This window comes from Bombus vosnesenskii, unplaced genomic scaffold, assembly GCF_011952255.1.
Source record: "Bombus vosnesenskii isolate JDL3184/JDL3185 unplaced genomic scaffold, Bvos_JDL3184-5_v1.1 scf7180000013403, whole genome shotgun sequence".
In the NCBI taxonomy this organism is placed as follows: domain Eukaryota; kingdom Metazoa; phylum Arthropoda; class Insecta; order Hymenoptera; family Apidae; genus Bombus; species Bombus vosnesenskii.
Window position 1 is genome coordinate 346,541 of NW_022883026.1, and position 25,276 is coordinate 371,816.

General features: G+C 38.4%; 1 protein-coding gene and 1 pseudogene across 5 annotated transcripts; one reads left to right on the forward strand and one right to left on the reverse strand.

Moving 5' to 3' along the window:
* Positions 1-2,083: 2,083 nt before the first annotated feature.
* On the forward strand, positions 2,084-24,047 carry LOC117237854 (leukocyte tyrosine kinase receptor). Of its 5 annotated transcripts, XM_033502236.1 has the most exons (26): positions 2,084-2,327; positions 4,413-4,617; positions 8,867-9,243; positions 9,577-9,769; positions 9,847-9,974; positions 10,367-10,498; positions 10,583-10,738; positions 11,830-11,960; positions 12,037-12,209; positions 12,327-12,421; positions 12,500-12,598; positions 12,711-12,891; positions 12,974-13,121; positions 13,304-13,450; positions 13,573-13,747; positions 14,074-14,271; positions 14,505-14,750; positions 14,845-14,946; positions 15,103-15,298; positions 15,679-15,958; positions 16,271-16,563; positions 17,756-17,981; positions 20,060-20,176; positions 20,293-20,565; positions 21,809-22,279; positions 23,006-24,047. In XM_033502236.1, the coding sequence occupies exons 3-26, from the start codon at positions 8,904-8,906 to the stop codon at positions 23,051-23,053; spliced, it is 4,548 nt and encodes a 1,515-aa protein (XP_033358127.1). In that variant the 5' UTR covers positions 2,084-2,327; positions 4,413-4,617; positions 8,867-8,903; the 3' UTR covers positions 23,054-24,047. The 5 variants fall into 5 exon arrangements, with proteins under 5 accessions (XP_033358127.1, XP_033358128.1, XP_033358129.1 ...); XM_033502237.1 differs by lacking the exon at positions 2,084-2,327 and having other exon boundaries at positions 4,373-4,617; positions 8,688-9,243; XM_033502238.1 differs by lacking the exon at positions 2,084-2,327 and having other exon boundaries at positions 4,373-4,617; positions 22,961-24,047.
* On the reverse strand, positions 4,625-6,324 carry LOC117237874 (annotated as a pseudogene).
* Positions 24,048-25,276: the final 1,229 nt, after the last annotated feature.

Below are 25,276 nucleotides of genomic sequence, written 5' to 3' on the forward strand. Positions count from 1 at the left end.
TCGCCATTGCTTAATTTTACCTGCGCGCTCTGTAAAGGATTTTGGAAATTAAATTCCGCATTTAACAGATTAATAACTATTTATAATAATTACTTATTCCCTTTAATAATAATTTTACGAAAGCAAGAAACGCAACACGACGCGATGTTCCCCAGGGGATGTAAAATGTGTCACGATGCTGCGTAACAGCGCCAATAAAATTCTTTTTCCAATGTACAAATCGCTGGTGTGCGTGGCTGTTTGGCTGGTAACATAAAACAGTTCACAGTATCCTCTTACCAACTATACTTGTATGTTACCGCAGATGGTACAATGAAAATTGTGAAATAGCCATACGCGGCGCACGGTTGTCCGTGCTGATACAATAATGAGTTGTACGTCACGAATATTCGCATAATTATCACAGTATGAAGCTTGAACCTCAGAGATACGGAAGTTATATAAACTGTATCGAAATCGAATCGAGAGAAAGCACTGCCGGCTTATGTACACGACCGTCGCAACCTAAACGTAAACGTATACATGATGAAAAAAAGAAAAATTAATATTCAACGCATGTTTTTGTACGTTCTTCGTACGGTTCGTTACGCTAAAACTTTCGTTATAGGCAAACGATGTCTTATGTAGAACGGTTGTTAGATATTTCAAGACCTAACGCCGTCCCGTTTCACGTACTAGGACACGAAACGGTATTTTGTATGCATTTGATATGTTTTTTTTGTCGTCGTTAATTCGTGTTTCACGCGAGTAAACATAACGCTACACGCCCAAAAACGAATGAGATGTCTTTCGACATCGTGGGTGATAGTTGGAACAAGAACGATACGAGAAAGATTCGATTTTTGGGAAAGAAGCGCAGAAGCGAAATTCCAGGGATCTCTGTGAGAGCGCGTAGATCGTTCAACAGAAAAGAGGCGCAGACGTGAGTGTAACTTTCTCTCGACAGGGGCGGAGTCCCTGTCCTTTGTCAATAAGAGCACGCTCTCTCTCTCTCTCTCTCTCTCTCTCTCTCTCTCTCTCTCTACCTCGTATCCCTCTATTTTGCCTCTCCTCTGCTCGCCTTCGGTGTGGGGCTCGCAACTTCCTCTCTACCACACTTCGTCCTCATCTACATCCATCTCCCGTGTTCTCTTCCCGATCTTTCCCTCCTTTCGTCTCTGTATAAACAGTCAGCCACTCTCGTCCACCATTACTTTTCGCTCTCGCTTCTTTTCTCTCCGCTTTTCTCCGTTCTTCCGCTCTCTCCTTTTCTTCGTCGCTTCTTTCTCCGTTTCCTCCTTACATTCGTGACGTTCAGTATTCCCTTACTTCCGACCTTCCGTCTCATTCTTCCCACGGTTTCGTCCTAGCGAACCAACGTTTTTTGCTATGCTTCTGCAAATATACCCGCGACACGTTGTCTAGGAACGAGGAGCTGACTAGGCGAGCTACAGGGAAACGGATACGGATCCGCCACGGACGTCGCGACTCCGCGTCGGGTCGCGTTGTGTCGTAGCGCAGATCGACGGTCGTGAGCAGAAACGAAACGAGAGAGCGAACGTACGAGCGACAGAGTTTCAGTGAGATTCGAATATGCGCCCAAGGTGAATCCTGATGAACGTATCATCGATCGGTGGCTGCTGAACCAGCCGATGTGCTCGGTCCACGCGTGTACGCGCAAAGGGCCGCGCTGCTAGCTGCGAGCCGCGCTACTCTGTTGCTCCCGACTCTCGAATATCTGCGATTGCCCAGAAATGTCGCGCTGCGATCTTCCATGGGATAATCGTTCTTGATACTTACCGCGAATCGAGAATCGAGAATAGAGAGTGCTCGCGACAACCAGGATACCCAGAGACGAACAGATAAACGAAGAAGAGAGACAAGAACGAGAGGAAGAGAGAAAGAGAAGGATAGGTATAGGGTGAGAGAAAGAGAGGTGACTTTTATCGATTGTCGTCGCGGGACGAGATATGGGAGACGTGGTGCTGGATTCGGGAGTGCAAGATCTTGCGTTACGATAGAATCAATTTGTGCGGTCCACGCGTGCTGTCCATCAACCGACGTTGCGTTTTTCATCGAGATCAGTCGGGATGACTCTCGCGTTGGCTATCGGCGACCCTCGTAGTCTCAGCTGATAGCGTTCTCGGTGAGCGTGTGTCGCGATATAGTGAGCGAGCGAGCGACAAAGCGAAAAGGGTGATTCGTTGTTGGGGTGACAGATGCGAGAGGTCGCCGCGGAGAAAATATGTGATCGGTTGATGGAACGAGGTTATTAGATGTGTGATCTGTTTGTGTACACGGGACGATTCGCGGATACTCGAAGCTGACTGACCTCGTTACTACTGCATGTAAGTACCACCTATCTAATCGCATTCTTGTTGCTACTTGAACTTATAGCAAGATAAATATGACATTCTTATACAAGTGTTACTCTATTTCACAAACCATCGTTTGTAGAATTTTTTCTCAAATTGAGAATCGGAATTTATAGAGAGGAAGTGTGTTTAGAAAAATATTTCAGACCGTAGGAAAAAGGATCTGTACCGTATTGATATTTGAGCTTCCAAACGTAACTCTCCCACGGTTAAAATTTCATGCTTGAAATTTATCAGACGTAACAATATTCGAGGGCGTAGAAAGCGCAGAAAAGCCAGCTCGGTCTGTCATACGTTTAAAATATCTCGACCTAAACGAAATGCAAGGAACGGTGATGCCTTCGTAGCGTGATTTATCAAAATTCGATATCTCGTGTCAAATCACGGATCGTCCTATTCTGCCGTTTCGCTCTTTCAAACAGCAGTGATTTTTCTTGTGCAATTTTTCGAAGATCAAATACCTTAATTAAGACGAAAAGTATTAAAAGCAGTTGAATCGAGTTGGAAAATAATTTCTCGGTGATTCGTAATGTATTGTACGCGAGTTTGTTTCCAAGATCATCGCGTAATCAGTAACCAGAGCTATGCATAATAATTACGCAACACCAGAAAAATCAACTTCTCCTTTATTCGTGATATTAATATATGCAGCACGTACTTGTCAATACGACATCATCGTCTTTTTTATTTTTTAGTAAATATCATTAGTCTTTGAAACGTTTTATCTTATTTCGTTATAGTTTCGATGTATTTTCCTATACGCTTCTGTCATCTGTTAGTATTTCTCAACGAATTACGACGATTGCGCGCCGCATGAATTCAAGATTGAGTTTCTTGTTCCCGAAGCAACCAAAGGAAACCTGATATCAGAACGTTAATTAATCTGTTTCCTACACTAACGATAAATTAATAGGCTATTCTATGCGCTATCATCGAATTAGCGATAAAAGATAAAAATATAATTAAAATTATTCGTTACTCGTACAATAGTGTTCGTAGCAGGGCTGTACTAGTTGCTTTTCTCTATTACTGTCGCGTGGCGAATAATTGTTCAATTTTTATTTTTACTTCATGCCTCGCGTGATATATGAGACATTGGTGATTTTTGGTGTATAAAATTAATTGGTAAGAAGCATTTGCCGTGTATTTGACATTCTCAAGAACTAAAGTACTTTTCGAAGAGGCAGCTCGAGAAAGAGCCGAAAAAGAATTCTTGTCAATCGTCGGTAGAAAATGTCGCTGTATTCGCGAGCGCGTGATCTTGCGGCGTAACCTTTCAATTTTGTTAACCTCCGTGTATCATCGACGCGTTTCATTGCTCTCGTACTAAGCATGTTTACGATGCGACGCCACGCAGGTATGCGCGCGTTTCTGTTGCATAGAAAATTTACTATTGTCTTGTGCGTGACGGTAGCGTGCATACTCGACGAACGCAAAACTGTGAAACTCGGGTAAACTGATTGTGAGAATTCGAAGTAAAGGACAGAGTATGAAAAGCGTATGAAAGTGATAAATCCATAAAATTAGTGGATAAATCAGAGAAAATGCGTGATTGTACGCGCAAGGGAAAGAGAAGGGGAAAGAGAAGCGGAAATAAGAGTAACGAGTATCGTTAAAACTGCGTCGAATTGAGTCGGGGGAGCACTTAATTCGCACTTGTGGAACGACCACTCGAATATTCCGGAAAAGAGAGAGATGGCATTCTAAAGAGAGGAAAAGATAGGCAGACAGACAGACAGAGAATGTGTGGAGGAACGCGTAGCGCGCGAGAATTGAAGGAAATCGGATAACGAAAGGAAGAGAGAGGAGAGGGTAGATAACACGCACGCTGGCTAGTTAGAGAAAAAATAAAACCGTCTCGTCATTGGATTGACATTGTCGTTAACAACAGACGACAGATTATCCAGTTGAGAGCATGAGATCCTATAACGCGATGCGGCTAGTTACGATTTGTCGTTCGTCAGGATCGTGTTATCGTCTTCTGTCTCTTCACTTCCCTCGAAAATGTTACACATATTTGAAACGTGATATTCCCTAAACGTATTGCATTTCGCACAGGTGACAAGAATCGCGGCAAGCATCGTAATTGGTGGCTAGCGAATTATCGAATGCTATTGAAGTTCGTACTTTCTACCGGACGATGAGAGATTGAAGGAAGAAAGCGCTCGGCGATTGAACACACCGGGGGTCTGCTAATGATACTGAACTGATGAACCACGGGAAACTATGCTGGCATATTGTACAACGTTATTTTCGATCGAAGGTATGCCCGACTCCTAATCGAAACAGATTTCTTTTCCGGCGATGAACGATAAAATTTGGAATTTGTCGGAAAGGTTAGAATCCAACGGCCATTTTTAAAACATATCTTGCAACGTTACTAACTTGATTTTCAAATATGTCTATCTTTTATGAATATCGCATCAGCTGTAGTCTGTGTCATTACGTTCGACTTCGATCAACTTTAGGTTGCTTACTATTGTTTTTTACTATTGTTACTATTGTTACTATTGTTTATCTTTCAACTTTTTCTTAACCAATTTGGTAAAATTTTACCGAAAGCAGCGTTCACGCAATTCCATGTCTTTACTGAAAATCCAGCTGTCCATCCAAGCCTATGCTTACTTTGTTTATTCGTTTAATTTACTATTTGCAGTCGGACAAGATGGATGTAAATCGTCATAACGGATTCATTATGTTTTGGGGTTAGATTGGTATTATCTATCGTCGTAGAAAAAGGGTCAACAGAAAATAGCGATTGCATCCTGCTGTAAAAGATAGGTTCAGTTCCTACCAGATGATGAAGTAACATTTTTTCTTCTATTTTTGTATATCAATATCTACGTTTGATGATCTGTTGAAAAAAGTGGAAAGAGATTTAACAAAACTATGAGACTCATCTATGAGAAATCACTATGAGAAATCGTTATCATTATATACATTAATGCAATTTAATTTTTGAGATTACATTAAGAGGAAGTTCGTAAATTAGAATTGAGCCAGATATTACAGAACCCAAATGACAATAATTTTTTAATTATCGTCACTATATACATATAATCATGTAGTTCGATGCAAAACTATAATTGAATGATCGGATTCTTAACTTTCGACTTAATCACGGGCTTCGTTGGACTTACCATTGAAAATGCTGATGTACTATGTTGGTGTCGTTTCCGGACTCCATAATTTTCCCATTCATATAATTCATTCATCGATCGTCTAGAAAAGCGTGTCTTTTTAAAAATTTATTATATTAAATTTATAACTTCGACTTGAAATTTCTAGAATTTCATCATCGTTGAATGTACGTAACGATGGCAAAAGACTTTTAGAAAATGAAATGCGATCACTTTCTTTCTCATTTCTGGGAAATTTTATTTGCTAATCTAGTAATTTTATCAAAATCTTTTTATCCCAAATAGCGAACCTTCTATCCACTAACGATATTAAAAATCCCGTATTTATTTTTATCATTCCCTCCTCTTCTATAGTCTCCGTGACTCTTCCGAAAATAGGTTATCGATATAAAAGAAAACTGACCCATATCGACCGATTCGTTTTAACTGCTCAATCATTTCGTACGTTGACAAAACCGAGCGTCAACAGCGACCGGATCGGTGATTTCACGGTATATGAAACGTATGTAACTTACACAACAGACGTTTGAATCGACGAGTGAATAATTCGTCGTAGCGCGAATAAGCTATTACAGTAACAGCTATTATGCACTTCATTGAAACCATATGTTTTGGGAACTGAATGTGCGACGAAAATACGAAAACATGTGGACGCTGTTTCCGGTAAAATCACCGTAATTACTTGTAAATTACCGACGAAAAGACCGTCTGAACGAGCTGTTACTCGCTTCGTTTGGAGATGCATTCGATGTTGGAAACTGCGGCTCAGCCTGCCTCTCTTGCCCTCGCGTACTCTGTGGCTATGTGACAGCAGGAGGTAACTCGGACGACGCACTGCCTCGCACTGCCTGCGCTACATAGTTGCTTCATAATTTGAACTGTAACGGATTCGCTGCTATTAGGAATATCGTATCGTATTACGATGCGGCGGCGACAAAATATTAAACCATTGTTCTAAGAGACAGCAACTTTATGCCATGGAAAAGTTATATCGTTCGCTACGCGTGGCTACTTTAGACTGATAAAATATGGATGTGTATATTTCGATTGTAATCTTTCATTGTATAACCAACGCTATGTCGACCATACTAATTTTGAAACATCTAACTTGTTAATTTTGACTCTTGACTCAATTTCTACTCTTATTTCGTTCTTTTTAGAGAAAATGTGTTTACTTATGCAATATGTACGTCCATACATACGTACGAGCTTAGATTTCGTAAAACTTGGGTCGAAATTGTCGATCAATCTGTTTGAAATATGTATATATCTTGAATAACAATCGATTTCATAAGAGGAAAAATATGCTAAATGTCTGGCGTGTAGCAGTTGTTTCTTACTGTCAAAAACTTCGTAACGCAGTATTATTGTTACGAAATGATACGAGCAATGGACAATCGTTAGATGCGCTATCGATTCACCTGATATCTTACGCATTATTAATATCCCGTTATACGGCAAGTACAGTATATGTGGTATGTTGTTAAGCTTTTGAACCAAGAGTGACTAAAAGATCGATAGAAATATCCTGAATAATTTGTTCACGGTATCTATGGATACAAGTTGAAGCCGTCTAACCTCCTATCTACGTTCGTTCTTTCTCGACTTTTCTATCGTCAAGTTGTAAATCTACCCAAATGCTCTTTCTATGTCCAATTCTCCACACAGAGATTTTCACGAATTGCAGTTGCTAGTGTCTTTTATTTCGTTGCAAACAATGTACATAATTAAAAAGTATAATCTTATAATATTTTTTTAAGTTACACGACCATGTTTTCAAATCCTTATCTCTTCTTCTGTCCATAGAATACTTTTGTTAAGAAGGAGGTATAAGCTGTCGAGAAACGTAGGTGCTCGTTCGCTACGAACCTACGAAAAATAGATACAGGTTTCGAACCATTACATTGTGTATGGGGTTACTAGACAAAGATTTACAAAGGGGGAACGACAAGCGGATCCATTTTCAGCGAGTTCGCGTCGCTGAACAGTAGTCAGAATTAGCTAGAATTTTGCAAGGATTCGTTGGATTTCGATCGATGTTTTCTAGTTGACGATAGTTATCGCTTTTCGCTCGATGAGAAAAGATTGGGCAAACGGTTAACAGCGGGTAAATTATGGTTAAATACTTAAAAAAAAACAGGTGTACAAAGACCGTTTCTCTCGATTTCCTATGGTTTCCAATAGTTTGTTCCGTTAAAAGGATTCGTGTTACCTATATACCCGCGTAGAATATTAGATAAGACGCAACTACGTGATAGAAAATAATCTTTTCACTCGGACATTGAAAAATTTTTAGTTTTCTTAAATTATCGCTGCAAGAAAAAGAAGTTGGAAATATGAAATATTGGTAATATAAAGTAATCGATAATAAAATCGGTATCCTATCGTACGAAAGTTGCGTTCTTCGAACAATCACGTTTCTTTAATTCGTTAGTTTGATGTTGAATGATACAGGTCTTGTCGTGTTCAGAAGTTGAAAAACAAAAGATGACAGACCAAGCGAACGAAGCCCCTATTCTACGCAAGCGTAATGAAAACGACATTCGGATAAATTTCGCTATTGGCATTACCACCGTTACCAGTACGATGGGGCGTCTTCGTTATTACCGACATGCCGGAAATTATGAAATATCGACGAATCAGTTATTCCATTTCCGCCAATCACCGCATCGTTTCAACCATCCTCTCGTTTTCACGAGTAATTTTCTTTGCTTTACCCTATTGCTCTGCTATAACGATACAGCGTAGAAAACATTACTTTTATTATGTAAATATTAAACAAAATAAGCAGACTTATCGAATAACATTCCCACATTTTCCTTTGTCTCGCGATATTTACTTTTTACGTTTCTTACAATTTGGATACTTTCCGTTTTCTCCGATTTTGTGGGCCAAAGGTTTCAACATCGAAGGCAGATAAATAGAATCTTATTGGACCGTTACTTTCGTACTAAACGACTGTAATAATAATTCAGAAAATCGCTGCCTGAAAGTCTGTAAAAATGAAAAAAAACCGCTGAGTTCGTTGTTTATTAAAAATACCGAGAAGGCTTCGGCGGGCAGGAAACCGCAAAAGTTCGAGCTGCAATTGTAAAAGTAATTAGAGAACTTGCTAGAAATCTGCTCGCTCGATGTTCGAAGGCTTCGGAAACGTATGAATTACTCGATCAGGCGCGTTTTCTGCGTCGAACAGGTAACTGCAAGCTTCGTTGAAACCACTGATTCCGACATTGATGAAAATGCCGATGTCGGACGTATATTACGTAATGAGAAAAAGAAGGAAAACAGCTGCTAGAAGAAGAGAGATCCTTACAAGAAAGGAAGGACAGAAGGAAAACGCATGTAAACATTTGTTGGCTGCTACGTTTGCAGGGTATATCGAACGGATACACGAGGAAAGTACAGAGTAATGGTGAAAAGTACGCGGTCTGGGGTGTTGACCGCGAATTTCGAACAGGCGAGTCACACCGTGCACGATTCGCGGCGTAAGTTCGGCTTGAAAGGCGATCTATTGTTGAAAATCCTTGTTGGGCTGTTTTACATCACGAGTACCAATTGCGATTGGAAAGAGAGGATGCCGCGCGGGACCAACAACTTGCAGATTGCTCTGAGCCGATTGACTCAGCTCGGCCACTGTGACCTCGAGGAGACCTGTGATTGGACGTGGGATGAAACCTCCTTCAAAAGAACCACGCCATCTGTGCGAAATAGGCACGGGCCTATCGTCGATGCCAGTAATTCGACTAAGGGTAAGATGCGCTTCTTAAACGTCAGATCTACCAAATCTAATCAGCTAGTTTTTGTTTCAATCGTTTCGATTATTATTATTTATTAAATATTTATGTATATTTAATAAAAATGAATGTATTAATGAATGTATAATGAATGTATAAATGAATGTACGCGTTAGATCGTAGGTGGATAGTTTTCGCGTTAATTCGTTCCGTACGTTATAGAGCCGTGTCGATATGTACCTTCACACAACATACGTATAATATCGATTTGCATACCGGATGCAAATTAAAAGCTGGAACATGCGCGAAAAATCTTCTCTGACGATAATTATTTTTTTTTTTGGCTAGGACATTTTTTATGGTTCACCGGCCCTGGAAAGACTCAAATATGGTCCGCCACGATTCCTCCCACTGGATTACATTGTGTATTAGAATTATCTCTGTATCAAGTGGAGATGCGCAGTGGTGATATTCAGTTACTCATAATCAAGAATAATACAAGTTGGGTTGCCACGGGAAAGCCAGGAAATAATTACGCAGAGTATGTAATCGCATGAAGATCTTATTCGTTGTATCGATAAAAATCAGAGTTAGTTTGATTTACTCGCTGCATTACAGATGGAGAGTAACGCGTTTCACACTAGGAGCAATTAGTCAGCCACATCAATTGCTTATAGAGATGACGGTGCCCTATTCTAACTCTAGCATCGCTGTTGATAATATTCATCTGATCGACTGTTTTCCAGGTAATTATTATCTCTATTTAGAGATTACTCCTATGGTAAATAGCTTTGCGACAGGAGACTCGCTTGTCAACTATGACGTCGAACTACGATCATTTTCATACCAGGTGTATGAAACGCATCGCATTTCCATATTACCCGTACAAGTAACGTGTATGAAACAAGTAGAATCGTAGCAGCACCGCATTCAGACAGAAACATCGTGGAATTTCTCTGCATGTTCCACCGGCGAACGAACGAGAAAAAGAACAAAATAATAGGACGAGATATAGTAAAGGAAATTTCAAGTTTCTAGAACTAGAAAGCTCGACGCGGTGTAATCTAAACACGCGAAGAAACTGAACAAACGCTGATGTATGCTCGAGAAAAGAAAAACAAATGCATCTTGTTTGCAGAATCAACACCGGTGAAGATGGCCTGCACAGAGGACATGTACCGCTGTAAGAATGGCTCCTGTTTAAACAGAACACGTGTTTGTGACCTAACGAAAGACTGCGCCGACGGCGAAGACGAAGACGGTGATTGCGGTAATTGTTAAATTATTACCTTTCGCTCCGATTTCATCGTTCCAATGCATGACAGACTATAATAAAGGTGTATTCGTGTTGCAGACAAAATACCGGAAAACGCCAGATGCAATTTCGAGCAGGGATGGTGCGGCTGGAAGAATGTACCGGAAAGACCTTTAAATTGGACGCTCCATCGTGGTGCAACACCGTCCGAGAAAACTGGACCTAGTTACGATCATACATACCGCAATGCGTCCGGTGTGTATATGTACATGTACATATGTATATATGCACGTATAGTTACATATGCCCTCGTCTGCATCTACGTTTTAACGAATCTTGCATTTGCACTGGTTTTTTTAACTACGCTTATCTAGATTTATTATTAATTTCACGAATGAATCAATGAAAGCGTGGAAATAACCATATACGGGAATTTTGTCACGTAATTTTGTTTGCAACGCGAGTAAAATGATTCTTCGTTATTAATTTTTATTAAATTAATCGTACTGTAAAATTGCAAAAAATAATTAAAACGAAATTTTCGTTGCACGTGCGTGACGTTACCGATTACAAAACATGGTTCGAATATTCAATCATCCATAAGTTTCATAAGCGACGTTGTTTCTTAATTCTAACTTTGAAACAAATTAATACTTACGTTTATTCTTACGTAACGCAACGCTTAGAACACTCTCCGACGTTCGTCCGCGTCGACGATTGCACAGAGAATGAAAAAGTATTCCAGGCGTGGCAATTAATCAAAAAAACATTGTGACCTGTTAGAGCCCACTACCACGCAATAAGGTAGAGGGTCTAATTGAGGAAGAAATCTTCGAATGTCTTCGCTTTCTCTTCTTAAAACATAGCCATAATAACGAAGGCGTTCAAAGCTTTATATCTTCTTACACATTTTTTATATCCTTGGTTCGTGTTCTTGGTTATACTGCCTTTTCTAAATTCGTGTAGTGTACAATGCCGCGAATGGTTTTCGTTGACACTCAGTGTATAACCTCTTTTAATGTATCGATCTAATTGCTTTGAACACACATTATGGTTGCGGAATGTCAAGAGGGTACTTTAACAAATAAGGGGGATGTTCCTACAAACGCATCAGCGAAATATGAGACGCACGATTATCTAAAGTAAGATAAGAAACGTCGTTACTTACGGAATGACCTGAAAGGAGCAAATTTTTATCAACGATATTGCTTCTTCTTTTATCTTCGAATTTCTTTGAAATAGAAAAAATGTAAATATAAATGTAACTCATGTATGACTTTTATCCAAATGACAGACTAGAAATACTTTTGGTAAACAGTTATCTCCATGTTAATTTTCCATTACAGGGACATACGCCTATGTAAGTATGTCACCTCGAGTGGAATATGGTAGTCGTGGTACCATTGAGAGTCCATTGTACAATCCAACGCCACCTTATAATGGCGATCCAAAAAGTCCTTATTACAAGTCGTGTCAAGTAAGTTGCTATATCTCAAAATAAACGAAATATTATAGCAAATACAAAACGCATTAATATGTATGTACGTGAACAGGTGCGGTTCTTTTACCATCAATATGGTGCAAATAGCGGTTCGCTTGGATTGTATCTAATTCAGGTGAAACCTCATCAACGCCATACGGAACGATTATGGTGGTCTTATCTTAGCGGCGACAAAAGTGATGTTTGGTACAATCAAGCTGTTCCTTTACCCGATATCAAATACAGGTGTTTATTTACTAAAGCGTTCAATTTCATTTAGATATTAAATATCTTAAAGATATCGTGAAATTTAGTCGAAGACATGAAAAAAGTGATTATCTAATACATGTACTATTTGTCCAGATATTTGCTGCAGTTTGAGGCAAGCAGAGGCTATTATTCGAAAGCTGATGTAGCGATCGATGACTTTTCTCTGAGTCCAGAGTGTTTTGGCATTGGTAATCTTTCAAATGAATAACCAATGATACTTTATGTGTACTTATTAAGATACTTATATACTATATCCTTTTTATTAGGAGTTCCTCCTGAAGTCGTGGGAACTTTCAATTACTACAATCCTGTTATAGATTCGGAAAAAGTTCCAGATCCACATGCCGACTTTGTTAACGAAACTGGTACCGTGTTTCAACTATTCTAACAAAAATATCATTGTTCATTCTACGAAGTTTTCACACAATACGTATCGAAATTTCTTTATCATATTATTCTTTGTATTCGTTTGTTCAGTTATACGAATTACCACATGTGGAAATACCGGAAGAACAGGTCCCAATAGCGAACAATGTACCGAAGAATACAATAGTACAGATATAGAAGTGCTTGCACCTTCGGCAACAGTGGAAGAGTCTCTTCCCTCCAATTTAAATGGAGTTCAACGGTGGACAGCACCTCGTGGTGGATATTACACGTGAGAATTTATTCGAAATTCTCTGAATTGTCATTTATAAAATATTAAAACTGAACTAACATTTACATGGTCGTGAACGTAGATTGATTGCAATGGGTGCCCGTGGAGGAAAAGGTTCTAGCGGTATGGGAAGTACATTGGGTGCACTTGCCCGTGGTGTAATTGAATTAGAAAAAGGTGAACAATTGTATTTTATGGTGGGACAGCCAGGAATGGACGCATGTCCTAAAGTAAGAATCACATATTTACTATATAGTACGAACAATATAAAAGCATCGATGTTCCGTCGATGAAGCGATTTTACATACACACGTGTAATATTTATTTCGGAATTTTTTTGCAAATCATTCCAAAAAGTTCTTGAAAATGAATATCCTTTAACTATACATGATGAATGATGAATTGTTTTTAGAACTTGGGATTAGAATTAGATAGCTGTCAAAGTGTTGGATCGTACGGATCCTCCATTCCTTCAGGGGGTTCTAAAGTACACAAAGTAAAGAATATCAAGATAAAAGACGGTGGCGGTGGTGGTGGCGGAGCAACGTACATTTTTACAGTAAGGGAATATCTTTCAATTATTAAAAAAATTTAAAAATCATCGTACCTAATCCTATTAACGTAATTAAATTATTGTCCAATACTTATTACGTCCTCGGCTATCACTTTCCTATGTTACAGTTAAAAGAGAACGGAGACCAACATCCGATACTTATCGCAGGAGGTGGTGGTGGTTTAGGACTGGGACCATTTATTAGTAATGGCCATCAACATGATCAACATGACCAACATGGACAGGCAGCCGCTCCTTCCGGAAGACAACCAATTTCGGGAACGATTCTTTCAGCAGAAACAGGTAAATTATAGTTAGAACGTTAGATTCCTAATTTACATCTTTAGTGTGACATATACATTATTATTATTATTATTATAATTTTAGAAAATTACTCTTCGATAGATTATGTTACTTTTCATAAAAAGAATTATACGTTACCTGAATAACGAAAGGATTAACGTTGAGGGAAAAAAGTACGGAAGAAAATGAATAATGAATGGTTTGCAATTTAATTGAATTTTCAACTTAGAGGTCAATCAACGATGCTTCAATCTTATTTAGGCAACATTGTGTTGCAGCTATAAGTTGCTCCGAAACTCTGTCAATCACATAAATCTATGATATAGATACAGGTGGTCCTGGCGGTGGATGGAACGGGTCATCGACTACCGTTTCGGGTCAACGATCTTCCGCTGGCGGGACCCTTGTTACGGGTGGCATAGGTGGAATCGGTTGCGGTCCTGGACATTCGAATCACGGAAACGGAGGATTCGGTGGCGGAGGTGGTGGATGTCTTACAGGAGGCGGTGGCGGTGGTTACATAGGTAACGAATCGGTATTAAAGCGATTTCAAACACCGAATTTACGGTGAATCGTGCTGTACGTTGCCTTTGATCGTAGTTGTATTTGAAATTCCTAACTCCTGTATTTCAAGTATTCGGTGTTTTGAATTTCAGGTCAGGGCAGATTGATGAAAGGATAATCTAATTTTATCTTGACCATTAATTTTTATCGAAAGAATCTACTTCTCAATAATTCCATAAATAAAATGATTCAGGTGGCAATACCGGTCACAAGGAACGGGGTAACGGTGAAGGTGGTTACTCCTACGCTAGTCCCGAACTTATGCACGTTCATTTCCGGGCAGGAATAAATCATGGGCCTGGGGAGGTTTACATTATTCCTGCTGTCAGCGGTTGTCAATGCGACTTCCGTTGCGTTTGTCTGGATCGGTATCTTAGCGAGATAAAGTGTCTGTGCCCTCCAGGCTGGTTATTAAGTAACGATTCGAGATCTTGCGTTAGTAAGTAAACCGAGAAACAAGAACAACAACTTCTCTTCTTTCTTCACGATCGATTTGCATAAAATTACGTATATAATAATTGTTCTATTCGCAGCGGCTGACGAATCGAAGGATACTCATCAACCATACATCTGGCTGATAGCTGTCCTATGCATTGTCCTATTCTTAGTTTGCGTCGCTCTCTGTCTACTAGTTTGTAAGAAACTATTTGATACCGTAATGTACATAATTTTCTCTAATCTTCGAGATTTCGTATCTTGAAAAACGCGAGCGACATTTGAAACGTTTGAAAGTAGATAGTAACGTATACAGTGCTGCTTCGATGGTAAATGCAAATCATATTTGTCGATAGGTAATCGTTACCAAAGTCGGAAGGCACTTTTACAACGACGACAAATAATGTTTGGTAACGGAACTGAATTAAGGTCTCTACGTGCTGTCTCCGAAACTATGATGACTGAATTCAATCCGAACTACGAGTTTGCTGGAAATCTCTATAGCTTTAAAGACTTGCCGCAAATCCCTCGCGAACATATCACTTTGGTAAAGTAAGTATAAATTTCATGGCCATCGACGATCGAATCTATTAAGGGTCAACGTTGCGTCGTTATCTTTCTTTTCACTTAACGACTTACACGTGTGTATATCGCATACGTATAATTCCTATGATTTTTTCTCCGACTCGTTTAATGGCATCCGTAAAGTACCTGTTACTCTAATGCATTTTCCGATGCGTAAATTATTCGATTTACATTCTACGATAATGTCGCGAATTTTCAACGCGTTACTCGATCGATTGGTCCTCGACGATGACGATGACGATGAGTTAAAATTCCGGATTAGAATCTAGTTAAAATAGAGAACGTACTTGTTACTTCTTCTTCGTATATTTTCGAACTAAGCATATTTTCTTGTATTTGTGTGGCAGACCCCTTGGTCAAGGCGCTTTCGGCGAAGTTTTCCAAGGTGTGTACAAATACAGACGCAACGAAGAACAGCCTGTCGCTGTGAAGACTATACCTTCTTCGTCCAGGCCTCAAACCGAAGCAGATTTCATGATGGAAGCTTTAATTATGAGCAAATTTAATCACCCTAATATAGTACACTTTATCGGGGTTTCTTTCGATAAAAATCCAAAATACATTGTGTTAGAATTGCTTGCTGGCGGAAATTTGAAAAACTTTCTTCGAGAAGAAAGGCCACGTGCGGTAAATGGCATTCCTTTTACAGAAGATGCTACAAATTCCTGTACACTACTTCATGCTTGAAGCAATTTTACATTCATTTATACCTTGAGTTTGAATTAATAAATTTATATTTATGTTAAGAATGTTTTATTTTGTTCCACCATTTGCTATTTACACGATCGAGAGGACTTTTATGCACCCAATTTTTTGTATTTAGTTCGATTAGTTCCCGTTAACTATGTGTCGTCCTCGATTACGATTTAAACAGGGACAGCTGTTAATTTTTGGCGCTCGTCATCATTGGGGTGCATGCGTATATTCCTGTTTTGGCAGGATCGGCCGACTTCGTTGACGATGCTGGACTTGATAATGTGCGGCCACGACGTCGCGAATGGTTGTAAATACATGGAAGAGGCTCGATTCATTCATCGAGATATCGCTGCCAGAAACTGTTTGCTTACGTGCAAAGGACCCGGTCGGATAGGCAAAATCGCTGATTTCGGAATGGCCAAGGATATTTATAGAAGCGATTATTATAGGAAGGGAGGCAAAGCTATGTTACCAATCAAATGGATGCCACCGGAAAGTTTTTTGGATGGAATATTTACTACGAAAACCGACGTTTGGTGAGTTCTATTTGACAAAGCAGTTGGTAGCAACGATAAATCCATAGTCACCGAATTAATTAACAACTCCAACGAATAGTCAATTTAATTATATATATATGTCGGAGATGAAAGGAAAACCGGAGCCTTCCCTTTGCAATTTTGAGGAAGCCTTCTAATGCTTTAGCCTAGATTTTATCATAACTGTAATTAAGCAATTGTCATTTGTAATTGTTTGACATTTGTGAAAGCGAAAGTGGGTTCGAGGTGACAACTGGTCGCCGAAAGTAGCCACGGTCACGGGATAAACGTTTTGCCTGACGAAGGTGTGGATCGGTTGTATCGTTCTCCCTAGAAATCACATAGAATTGTACTTTAGAGATGCTGATATAATGGGACACACGTTGTATTAGGAATCAATCTCCAGACAGAAACTGTCTAGTATAGGCGTTTGGATCTTTCTCGATGTTTCCAAAGAGTATACAACAAACTTTTGACAGAAATTGCCTAGCAACAACGATTGGAACTTTATCGATGTCTCCAGCGAGCATATAACAAACAAATGCAGTCGTATAGCGAAAAAGATTTTCATCAGATATTCATTGGCGTGATCGCCTTGGAAAGTGATTCATCGAGCAATTTACCGAGTGTCTCAGCAATCGTATTTTTGTGTTTAAAATTATTCTACGCATAGCAAAGAGTTATCCCGTTGACCGTGGATTCGTTAGAACCCCGGAAACATTGTTAATAGTGTTAAATTCATTAAATTCATTATTCGTAAAACCTATCAATCGTTAATCTCATTATTCGTTAAATTTATTATTCGTAAAACATATTATTCGTACCTCTTATTGTTCGTTAAACTTATTATTCTTTAATCTAATTATTGGTTAAACTTATCGTCTGTTAATCTTATCATTCATTAAACTCAATATTCATAATATTTTGTAAAATCTTGTATATTCGCGTAAATATAATTTCTGTCTCGTAAAACGATGGCTAACTCAAACAAAGAATCGTTACGCGCCTTAAATCCTAATGATAATCCGACATATATATATGTGTGTGTACGTGTTTTGGAAATTAGCGCGTTGCTAACAGATTTGAACGATTAATCAGCATTATATTTAAAAGCGTCGATCAGTCTGCCTGCAAGAAAATAACAAACCCATGTACTTGACTAATCTCCTTGACTAATCTCTAATGACTGTAGGGCATTTGGCATATTGCTGTGGGAAATTATGTCTTTTGGCTACATACCTTATACTGGTTGTACTAATAGAGAAGCCATGACAATGGTAACGTTAGGAGGGCGTCTAGAAAAACCAGCGGGATGCCCTGATCCTATTTATGGAATAATGACACAATGTTGGCACCCACGTCCCGAAGACCGGCCTAGTTTTGCTACTATCGTCGAGAGAATTGGTTACTGCTTACAGGTAAAGCTGATTAACTTATTCGTTAGTTGTAATTGAAGTAATTAATATGCTTAAAGTTGTGAAGTAGAATGTTATACTCTGATCGGCAAGCAATTTCGTAAACGATCATTGCATGTATTTCTAAATGTGTCACAATGTTTGCAGCCATCGTCCATCTATCATGTAATAAGCAGAAAAATTACAGCTAAATATCCTAATGTTAAAATGTCTTATTTATTTCTACCATCGTTCTCAGCTTTTAAAATAAATTATTTCGAAACAGGTATTCGGTTCTCTTCAGATATTCTAAATTAGAATACGTAATGATGATTTAACAACAGGTCTACATCCTTTTAATCCTTTTAACTTTAATTTTAAAATTAAACAATTTACATCCTTTTCTGGTGGTTTTACTAGTTTACAGTGCAGATGTACACGCTTTATTACGCTTTAAAAAGGAATAACTATTTGAAAGTTTGGCCAAACGACTTGAGCCCTTTGGAGAAGCTAGAAGGACGACTAGTTTATTAAATTACTTGCAAAAAGATATCTTGGAAAAATTGGCGTTGGTCGGAATTGCAAAGAAAATAGTAAAGGTCACTTTGACAATTATGTATTGACAAAGACATTATCTTTAATATATTGTCTCAAACTTAACACCTTTGTCTCTTCTTTGTACACAGTACAACATTATACACCTACATAAACGAATGCTGGACGAGCTTGAGTCTACTATGGATTACCATTAATGGTCTGGGTTAGTCTTTTAAGATTCGGCCTCAGGTTTGGCTGATAATAACGTAATTATAACTCATATTAATATTCCAATAATTTTAGTATTTTACATTATGTTTTAATTTTTATCTTTTATTGCTACTATCTGAAATTGGAAACATGAACATCAAGGAATTTAATTACTCGTCTGTCAAAATCGTTTTGCTGTCGGAACTGATTCTCCAAGACATTTCTCACAGTCTCTATGCAGTTATGAATAATTATTTAGATTCGTAAAGCATGATAGAAAGATAAAGAGATGGATCAGTGGCTGATGGACGTTAATAAATCGCCAAGCGCCATTGGATATATTTCAAGATACATATCGTGTGTGTCTCGTCTAATAACGTATGCACATTCGTACGTAGATAGAGGGATTAGGGTAGTGATAGGGCAAATAAGAACCTAATCGTAAGTTGGAATAAGAAGTAAACGTTAGAAATATAGTTTGTTGAAGGATGAGAGAGACGGATGATTGTGTAGTGGTGAGTGTTGTGTAGGAGGATGTTGATGTTGTGTAGGAGACTGTGTAAGTCAGGTTCACGTTCTTTAGGCGGCGAAGACGAAAATTAAATAATATACATAGGTGCAAAAAAATTTCATCGACATCGGTTAACGTTATTATCAGCTACAAACAGTTCAAACATTATTATAAACACGCCTTAGAAAATAATCGTCGATGCTGCTTTATAATCACATAAGTGAAGTTAGAAGTGTGAACATACCTTACTATTATACAGGGTGGTTGGTAACTGGTGGTACAAGTGGAAAGGGGGTGATTCAAGGGGGTGAAAAATTAAAAAAAAAATTTTTATTCTATATTTTCGACTTCTTTTTTCGCGTAGAATCACCCCCTTTCCGTTTGTACCACCAGTTACCAACCCTCTATAAGAGTTTTCCACTGTTTGACCTATGACTGTGACAAATTTTAATGTTTCGTAACTTGTTGCTTGTCTTCGCATCGACCAATCTCGATAAGATTTCATATACATATGTGTATCACTGACATAAATCCATAAAACGTATTGTTTAAACTTTTATTATAGGTTCAGATAAAAAAAACTTGTAAAAAGTGAGCTTACTATCTTTTTCATTATACCGACAAATTACAATTTAAAAAAAAAATTTGTTTACGCGTCTAGTTAACTAATCTGATCCCCCTAAACTTATCAAAGAAACTCCAGTCGTCTGGTCGAGTTTTGAAAAAGTTATTCTGTTTTAAAAACTGTCCGATTATTATTAAGGGTCACTTAATATAGAATATTTCATCGTCGATGTGTCAAGAACGGAGTAAGCAAATTTCAATAAATAATATCTATCCTTAGGATCCTGACGTGATAAATCATCCGACGCCAAATTTTGACATTTTACCAATCTGCGATCGGGAAGTGACGATCATGAGACCAGATCCGGAAACGGAATGCATTAACGTACAGTCAGAAGTAAGTAGCGGATATCGTTTGATATTTCCTCTAAACTTTTAACTTTACAAACTATCTGTTTCGCGACACTTTTCTAAGCATCCACACTTCCTATGTAAATACTATAATTTTTATAGCTGGACGCATGTGGATACATGCAACCCAGAATTATCGATCCGCGATCGGCTAGTCAACGTATGGCTCAAGCTATTGCAGGCAATAATCCTAATGCGAGAAACGAAAATCCGAACCAATTGAATTCAAATGAAAGAAATAACGTGCAACCGACAGACCGTCTGCAAGGACGATTTCAATCTAATCCGTATGGCTCTAATACAGATACTTCTGAACAAACCTTCGGCGGAAACGCGAGTCGCGATGATTTTAGTGATGAGAATAATCATACAGAGGTACATTGGATAAAGCCTGGAAATATTTCTTTTTCTGACATACATTTCTTTTATCATCGTTTAAATAAATTTTTGCTTAGCATTTTGGCTAATTGGAAGTTTGGTTTCTCAGTATTTTTTACAAGTTTCTTATCAACTGCTCTAATATAAAGTATAATTACAATGAATTAAAAATTATTCAAATAAATCAAATATAATTATTCACGAAAATATTCGCTTCTTATCTTATACATATATCCAAGTCAAAGTTTCCAGTTGTTGTTGCATATGTGTTATATGAACCTTGATTAACAAATATGCTTTAAACTAGGATGCGTTTGACTGAGAAACGATGAATCGATTGATGGTCAGATATTCTTTTCCTTTCATTATCATTCGCACAGATAACGGTATCTCTTAAAAATAGCTACTTAAGTTATAAATTGAAAATTAATTGTTTTTAATAAATTACTATTATTAATTATTATTAATAAATAATTATTTATTAATAACTGTGTATAATGCCTTAGAAAGGAAATTCAATTTTAATCGATGCTTATACTAACATAGACCATAATGCCTGATATTATGACGAATTAAAAATTATTTTAATAACTGCAATGTATAATATAATGAAGCATAGATATGTATATAAGATGGAGGGATATTTGTGTGAGTAACTGTGTATGTGTTTGTATATCATATAAAAGTGCTGTCACTGCTGCCTTTTCCTTTTTTTTTCTAAAGTAAACTCGCATTCGTGCCAACTGTTAAGTCATGCTTTCCGTTTTCAAGCATCATCTCCTTGGAGGTTGAAATTATTTGGTTTTTACTCCGGATGTTGTTTGTTGCACGAGCAGTGTGACGTCGTGTTTAATACGTTGGCTGTTAATGTTTCTCATTTCTAACGCATCGAAACCCATATCCTAATGATCGTTACGTACATTAGGATAAGTAAAAACATTAAATTCATTTTTTTTTTAATTCATGCGCGTTACGAATAAATAAAGATATCCCTACGACTTGTTTCGTCGATATTTCCCTTCTCCTTAATCTCGTTGAATTTTATTCGATGCGACGAAATTTTACTTGACGAAATTTCTGCCTTGTTTCCATCGGCCGATCTATTCAATTAACGTTACTTTATGTTAACCCCCCGTATATACCGTGTCTACGTACGATGCATTAACAACCAATGTCATAAGAAACATGCTGACCATAATTTACGATATGTATCGTGATGACGATTGTAACGGATTTGCAGAACAAGCACAAGGTTGACAGCTCAAATTGCGAAGAAAAAAGCGTACATCGAACTTCAAAGGACATCGAAGATAGTGGTAAGTTAAAAATCGAAGACAATGGAAACAACCGTCCAGCAGATATCGAGTGCCGTCGAAGCAGCACAGTCGAGGTGACGGACGTGGATAGAAGAAATGGTAACGACAGCATAACTACCATCGACACCAACTCCGACTCTCTGATCGTTGCTTCGTCGGATACACCGCCTGACACGACGAATTCGTCACCGAACACACGTACCTGCTCCCCTAGTCACACTGGCCTAAATACGAATGCCACTAATGTAAATGGAATGTTAAAGAAAAACGCCTTAAAGGCTGCGCTCAGTTTGGATCCGAGCGCTCTATGTCGTGGAACGATACCATACGAGAAAATAGCGTTCTCGCCACCACCGCAGCGTTCCAGTACACCTGGAAGTATGGAGATCAAGAAGGTAGATAATTTCATTATTTTTATCGAATATTTTGCCAAATTTTGTGGCCCACAGTGGTGGGATTCGAATAATTCGACAACCGGTTCGTCGGAACTGCAAAACTTTTAGGGACCGATGCGAACCGGCTGAATCCCACCACTGGTGTCAAATAATCGTTCACGATTATTTGACAAAAAAAAACGTTATCCGCGATGTTACGATAGATAGAATTATTTAGGCTTTCGTTCGTTGGAGCAACGAGTAACTTAGCTTCTCCTCTCTTTCTCGGAATTCTTTCGAATTCTCGTAAAAAAATTGAATAATATCGAAAGAATCGCAATATCCACTCAGTCAGAGCGGTCGTAATAAACGTTACGATAATTTCTTTAACGAGATATTGCTTTGTTCGTTTTTTATCGTTTGTTCGATAACAAAAATTAGATTATTCTTTCCAATCATGGTCATTTACACGCGGAACACATGTAACCCTCTGCACTCTCCACCTTCACTTTCCATTCTAGAAAGTACCAGTTACTGCGACGAAATGTATCGCCCGATGTGTACAAGATGTCGTTGAAGGCCCATTGTCAGTGAAGCGATTCGAGTGCACAGGATTAGCATAATACGTTCGTGAGACTCGATATCGTGTCTTTTATTTCGAATAATCCAGCAACGCTTATCCCTGAATTCGTTTAATCGCAGTTCTATGTATGATGGAACTATCGTCTCTCTGTTCTTCACACGAAGGATCCTCTGGGTCACGAGCTACCAAGGGAAGAGGAATGCTCCTGCTGAGATTTGTACAAAGGGGAGTGACAGGACTCCCCGGTCGTTGATGTTACGATACATGCGACCAACTCCAAATCATTACGACGTTCCGCAACGGTAACCGTAGTATCGATGGCGATGCGTTTCAAGGACTCCTCGTCGCTTCTCTGGATACGTGACGAAGAATATTCACGTCGCGTGTACTCCGAAGAAACGCTGCTGTGAATGAATCTTGTGAATTCGCGTTATTTGCTCACCCTTTTCTTTTCCTTCCTTTCCTTTCCTCGTCTTTCCCTTCCTCGCCTTCTCTTTCTGTTCTTCGAACGCGAAAACAGCTATTTTCGCCCACATAGAAGAGGGAAGAATTTAATTGCGTTTACTAGATGGGCGGTCGCGCAATATCTATTAGGACATACATTAATCATAAATCGTCGACGAATCACAGAACACAGGGAATTGCAATAACCGTGAAACATTACGAGCTTCAGACCGTCCGTTATTAAATTCAACTAAATCCCTTTTCTCGAAACTGCGTATACGCACGTAACAACACACGTGCATCTTCGTACACACACACACACGTAAAAGTTATAAAACGTATCTACGTATTATATTGTATGTAAAAGAGTTGAACGAACAAAATAAAAAGAAGAAGAGGAAGAAACAAAACGTAGAGATATTATCGTTGTGTCCGAAACAAAACCACGAAACAAAAGCATTCGAATCGTTAAACCTGAGGTAAATATCATCACGTCGTCACGTATATACGCAATATGTGTACGTATACTTTGTAACAACCAACATCAACGGATACTCACGTACATCCTATCGCAGTTGCAGCAGACATATTATAAATTATCGAGAAAAACTATGTAGATATAGTTGTTAATGAACCGTTACCGTCGATGTTCCTCCTGCAGAAGGATTAATCCGAGAAATTCGTATACACGCGTATATGGTCTCCTTCTTGTTCTTTATGAACTATATATGCAGGACGATCGTCAGAATGGCAAAAATCGCAAAATATATGAGAAATTTTTTAAACATACAAGCGAAGTACACAACGTGTGATATACATACATAGAAGAAATTTCAATGAGAGAGTACGAATGAAAGGGAGAGACAATACGCTATATACAAGACTTAATTTACATGACAGGAAGAAAAAGAGCCTATGGCCTTCTTTCTATACACACTATGCTACTATATGTATATATACATATATATACAATGTGTACGTGTATATGTATGTATATATACATACATATATTTGTCGGGAAATTTTAGGCGAGGCTGAATCGAATCGCCTTCATCCTCCGTATATTATGATTTGAAAAAATATATATACCATCGTACAACGGTCGTAATTTCTTCACAAAGGGATTAATTGTTAAAAGGAAAGGATGAAAATCGATTTCGAACGAAGTACCGAAAACTTAATTGGTCGTCGTTCTTTCCGCTAATTAACCTACCGGCTAATTGTTGGTGCACGAAAAATGACAAATGAATAATAGGATATTCTCGCCTACCTCGTTGATTCGTTGATTATTAGCTTGTGAAAAAACGATGGATGGTGGAAAGTTGATTATTTTAACATCGATCTTGTTGTATACGATCGTTATCATAAAAACGGGCAAGGAAAAAGGTACATTTTTCGAAACGTGAAAGTTGAGCACAAGCCCTTTTTTATTTTTCTTACAACGACGACGTACTTTACGTACGCTCAGCGTATGAAAGTCAGCCACCATATATCTGTACGTGAAACGTAATAAAGACATGTTTGTGGAAAACACGATGCGTATGTTATTTGTCAATCTCGATAGACCGAGTCAATTTTTACTTGCCATTTCCTCGCTTGAATATATTTTTCAGAGAGAAGGTTTTCAGGATTTTATTAAAAAAAAAAAAAGGAAAAAACATTATGGTACCGTGGTAAGTAAAGTCGACAGACTCTACGCGCATTGCACGTGGTTTAACCGGAAATATGAATTTCTTTACAATCGGAGCGCAACGCCTAATGTAATGTCGTAAAATCTTTGTCGTAAAATGTCGAGCAACAGAAATAACATTGTCATCTTGATATTGATATAAATTCTTGAGATAGCTCGGTCAAACGTACAGATGTCCAGGCGTCTCAAAATATAGGTATGTATAAGCGAAGAAAACTACAAACGAGCAGACAAGCAGATAGTAGCAGGCATCGATAGAACGAAGAAGAAGGGGTACAGACTACAGACGACAATTCGAGTG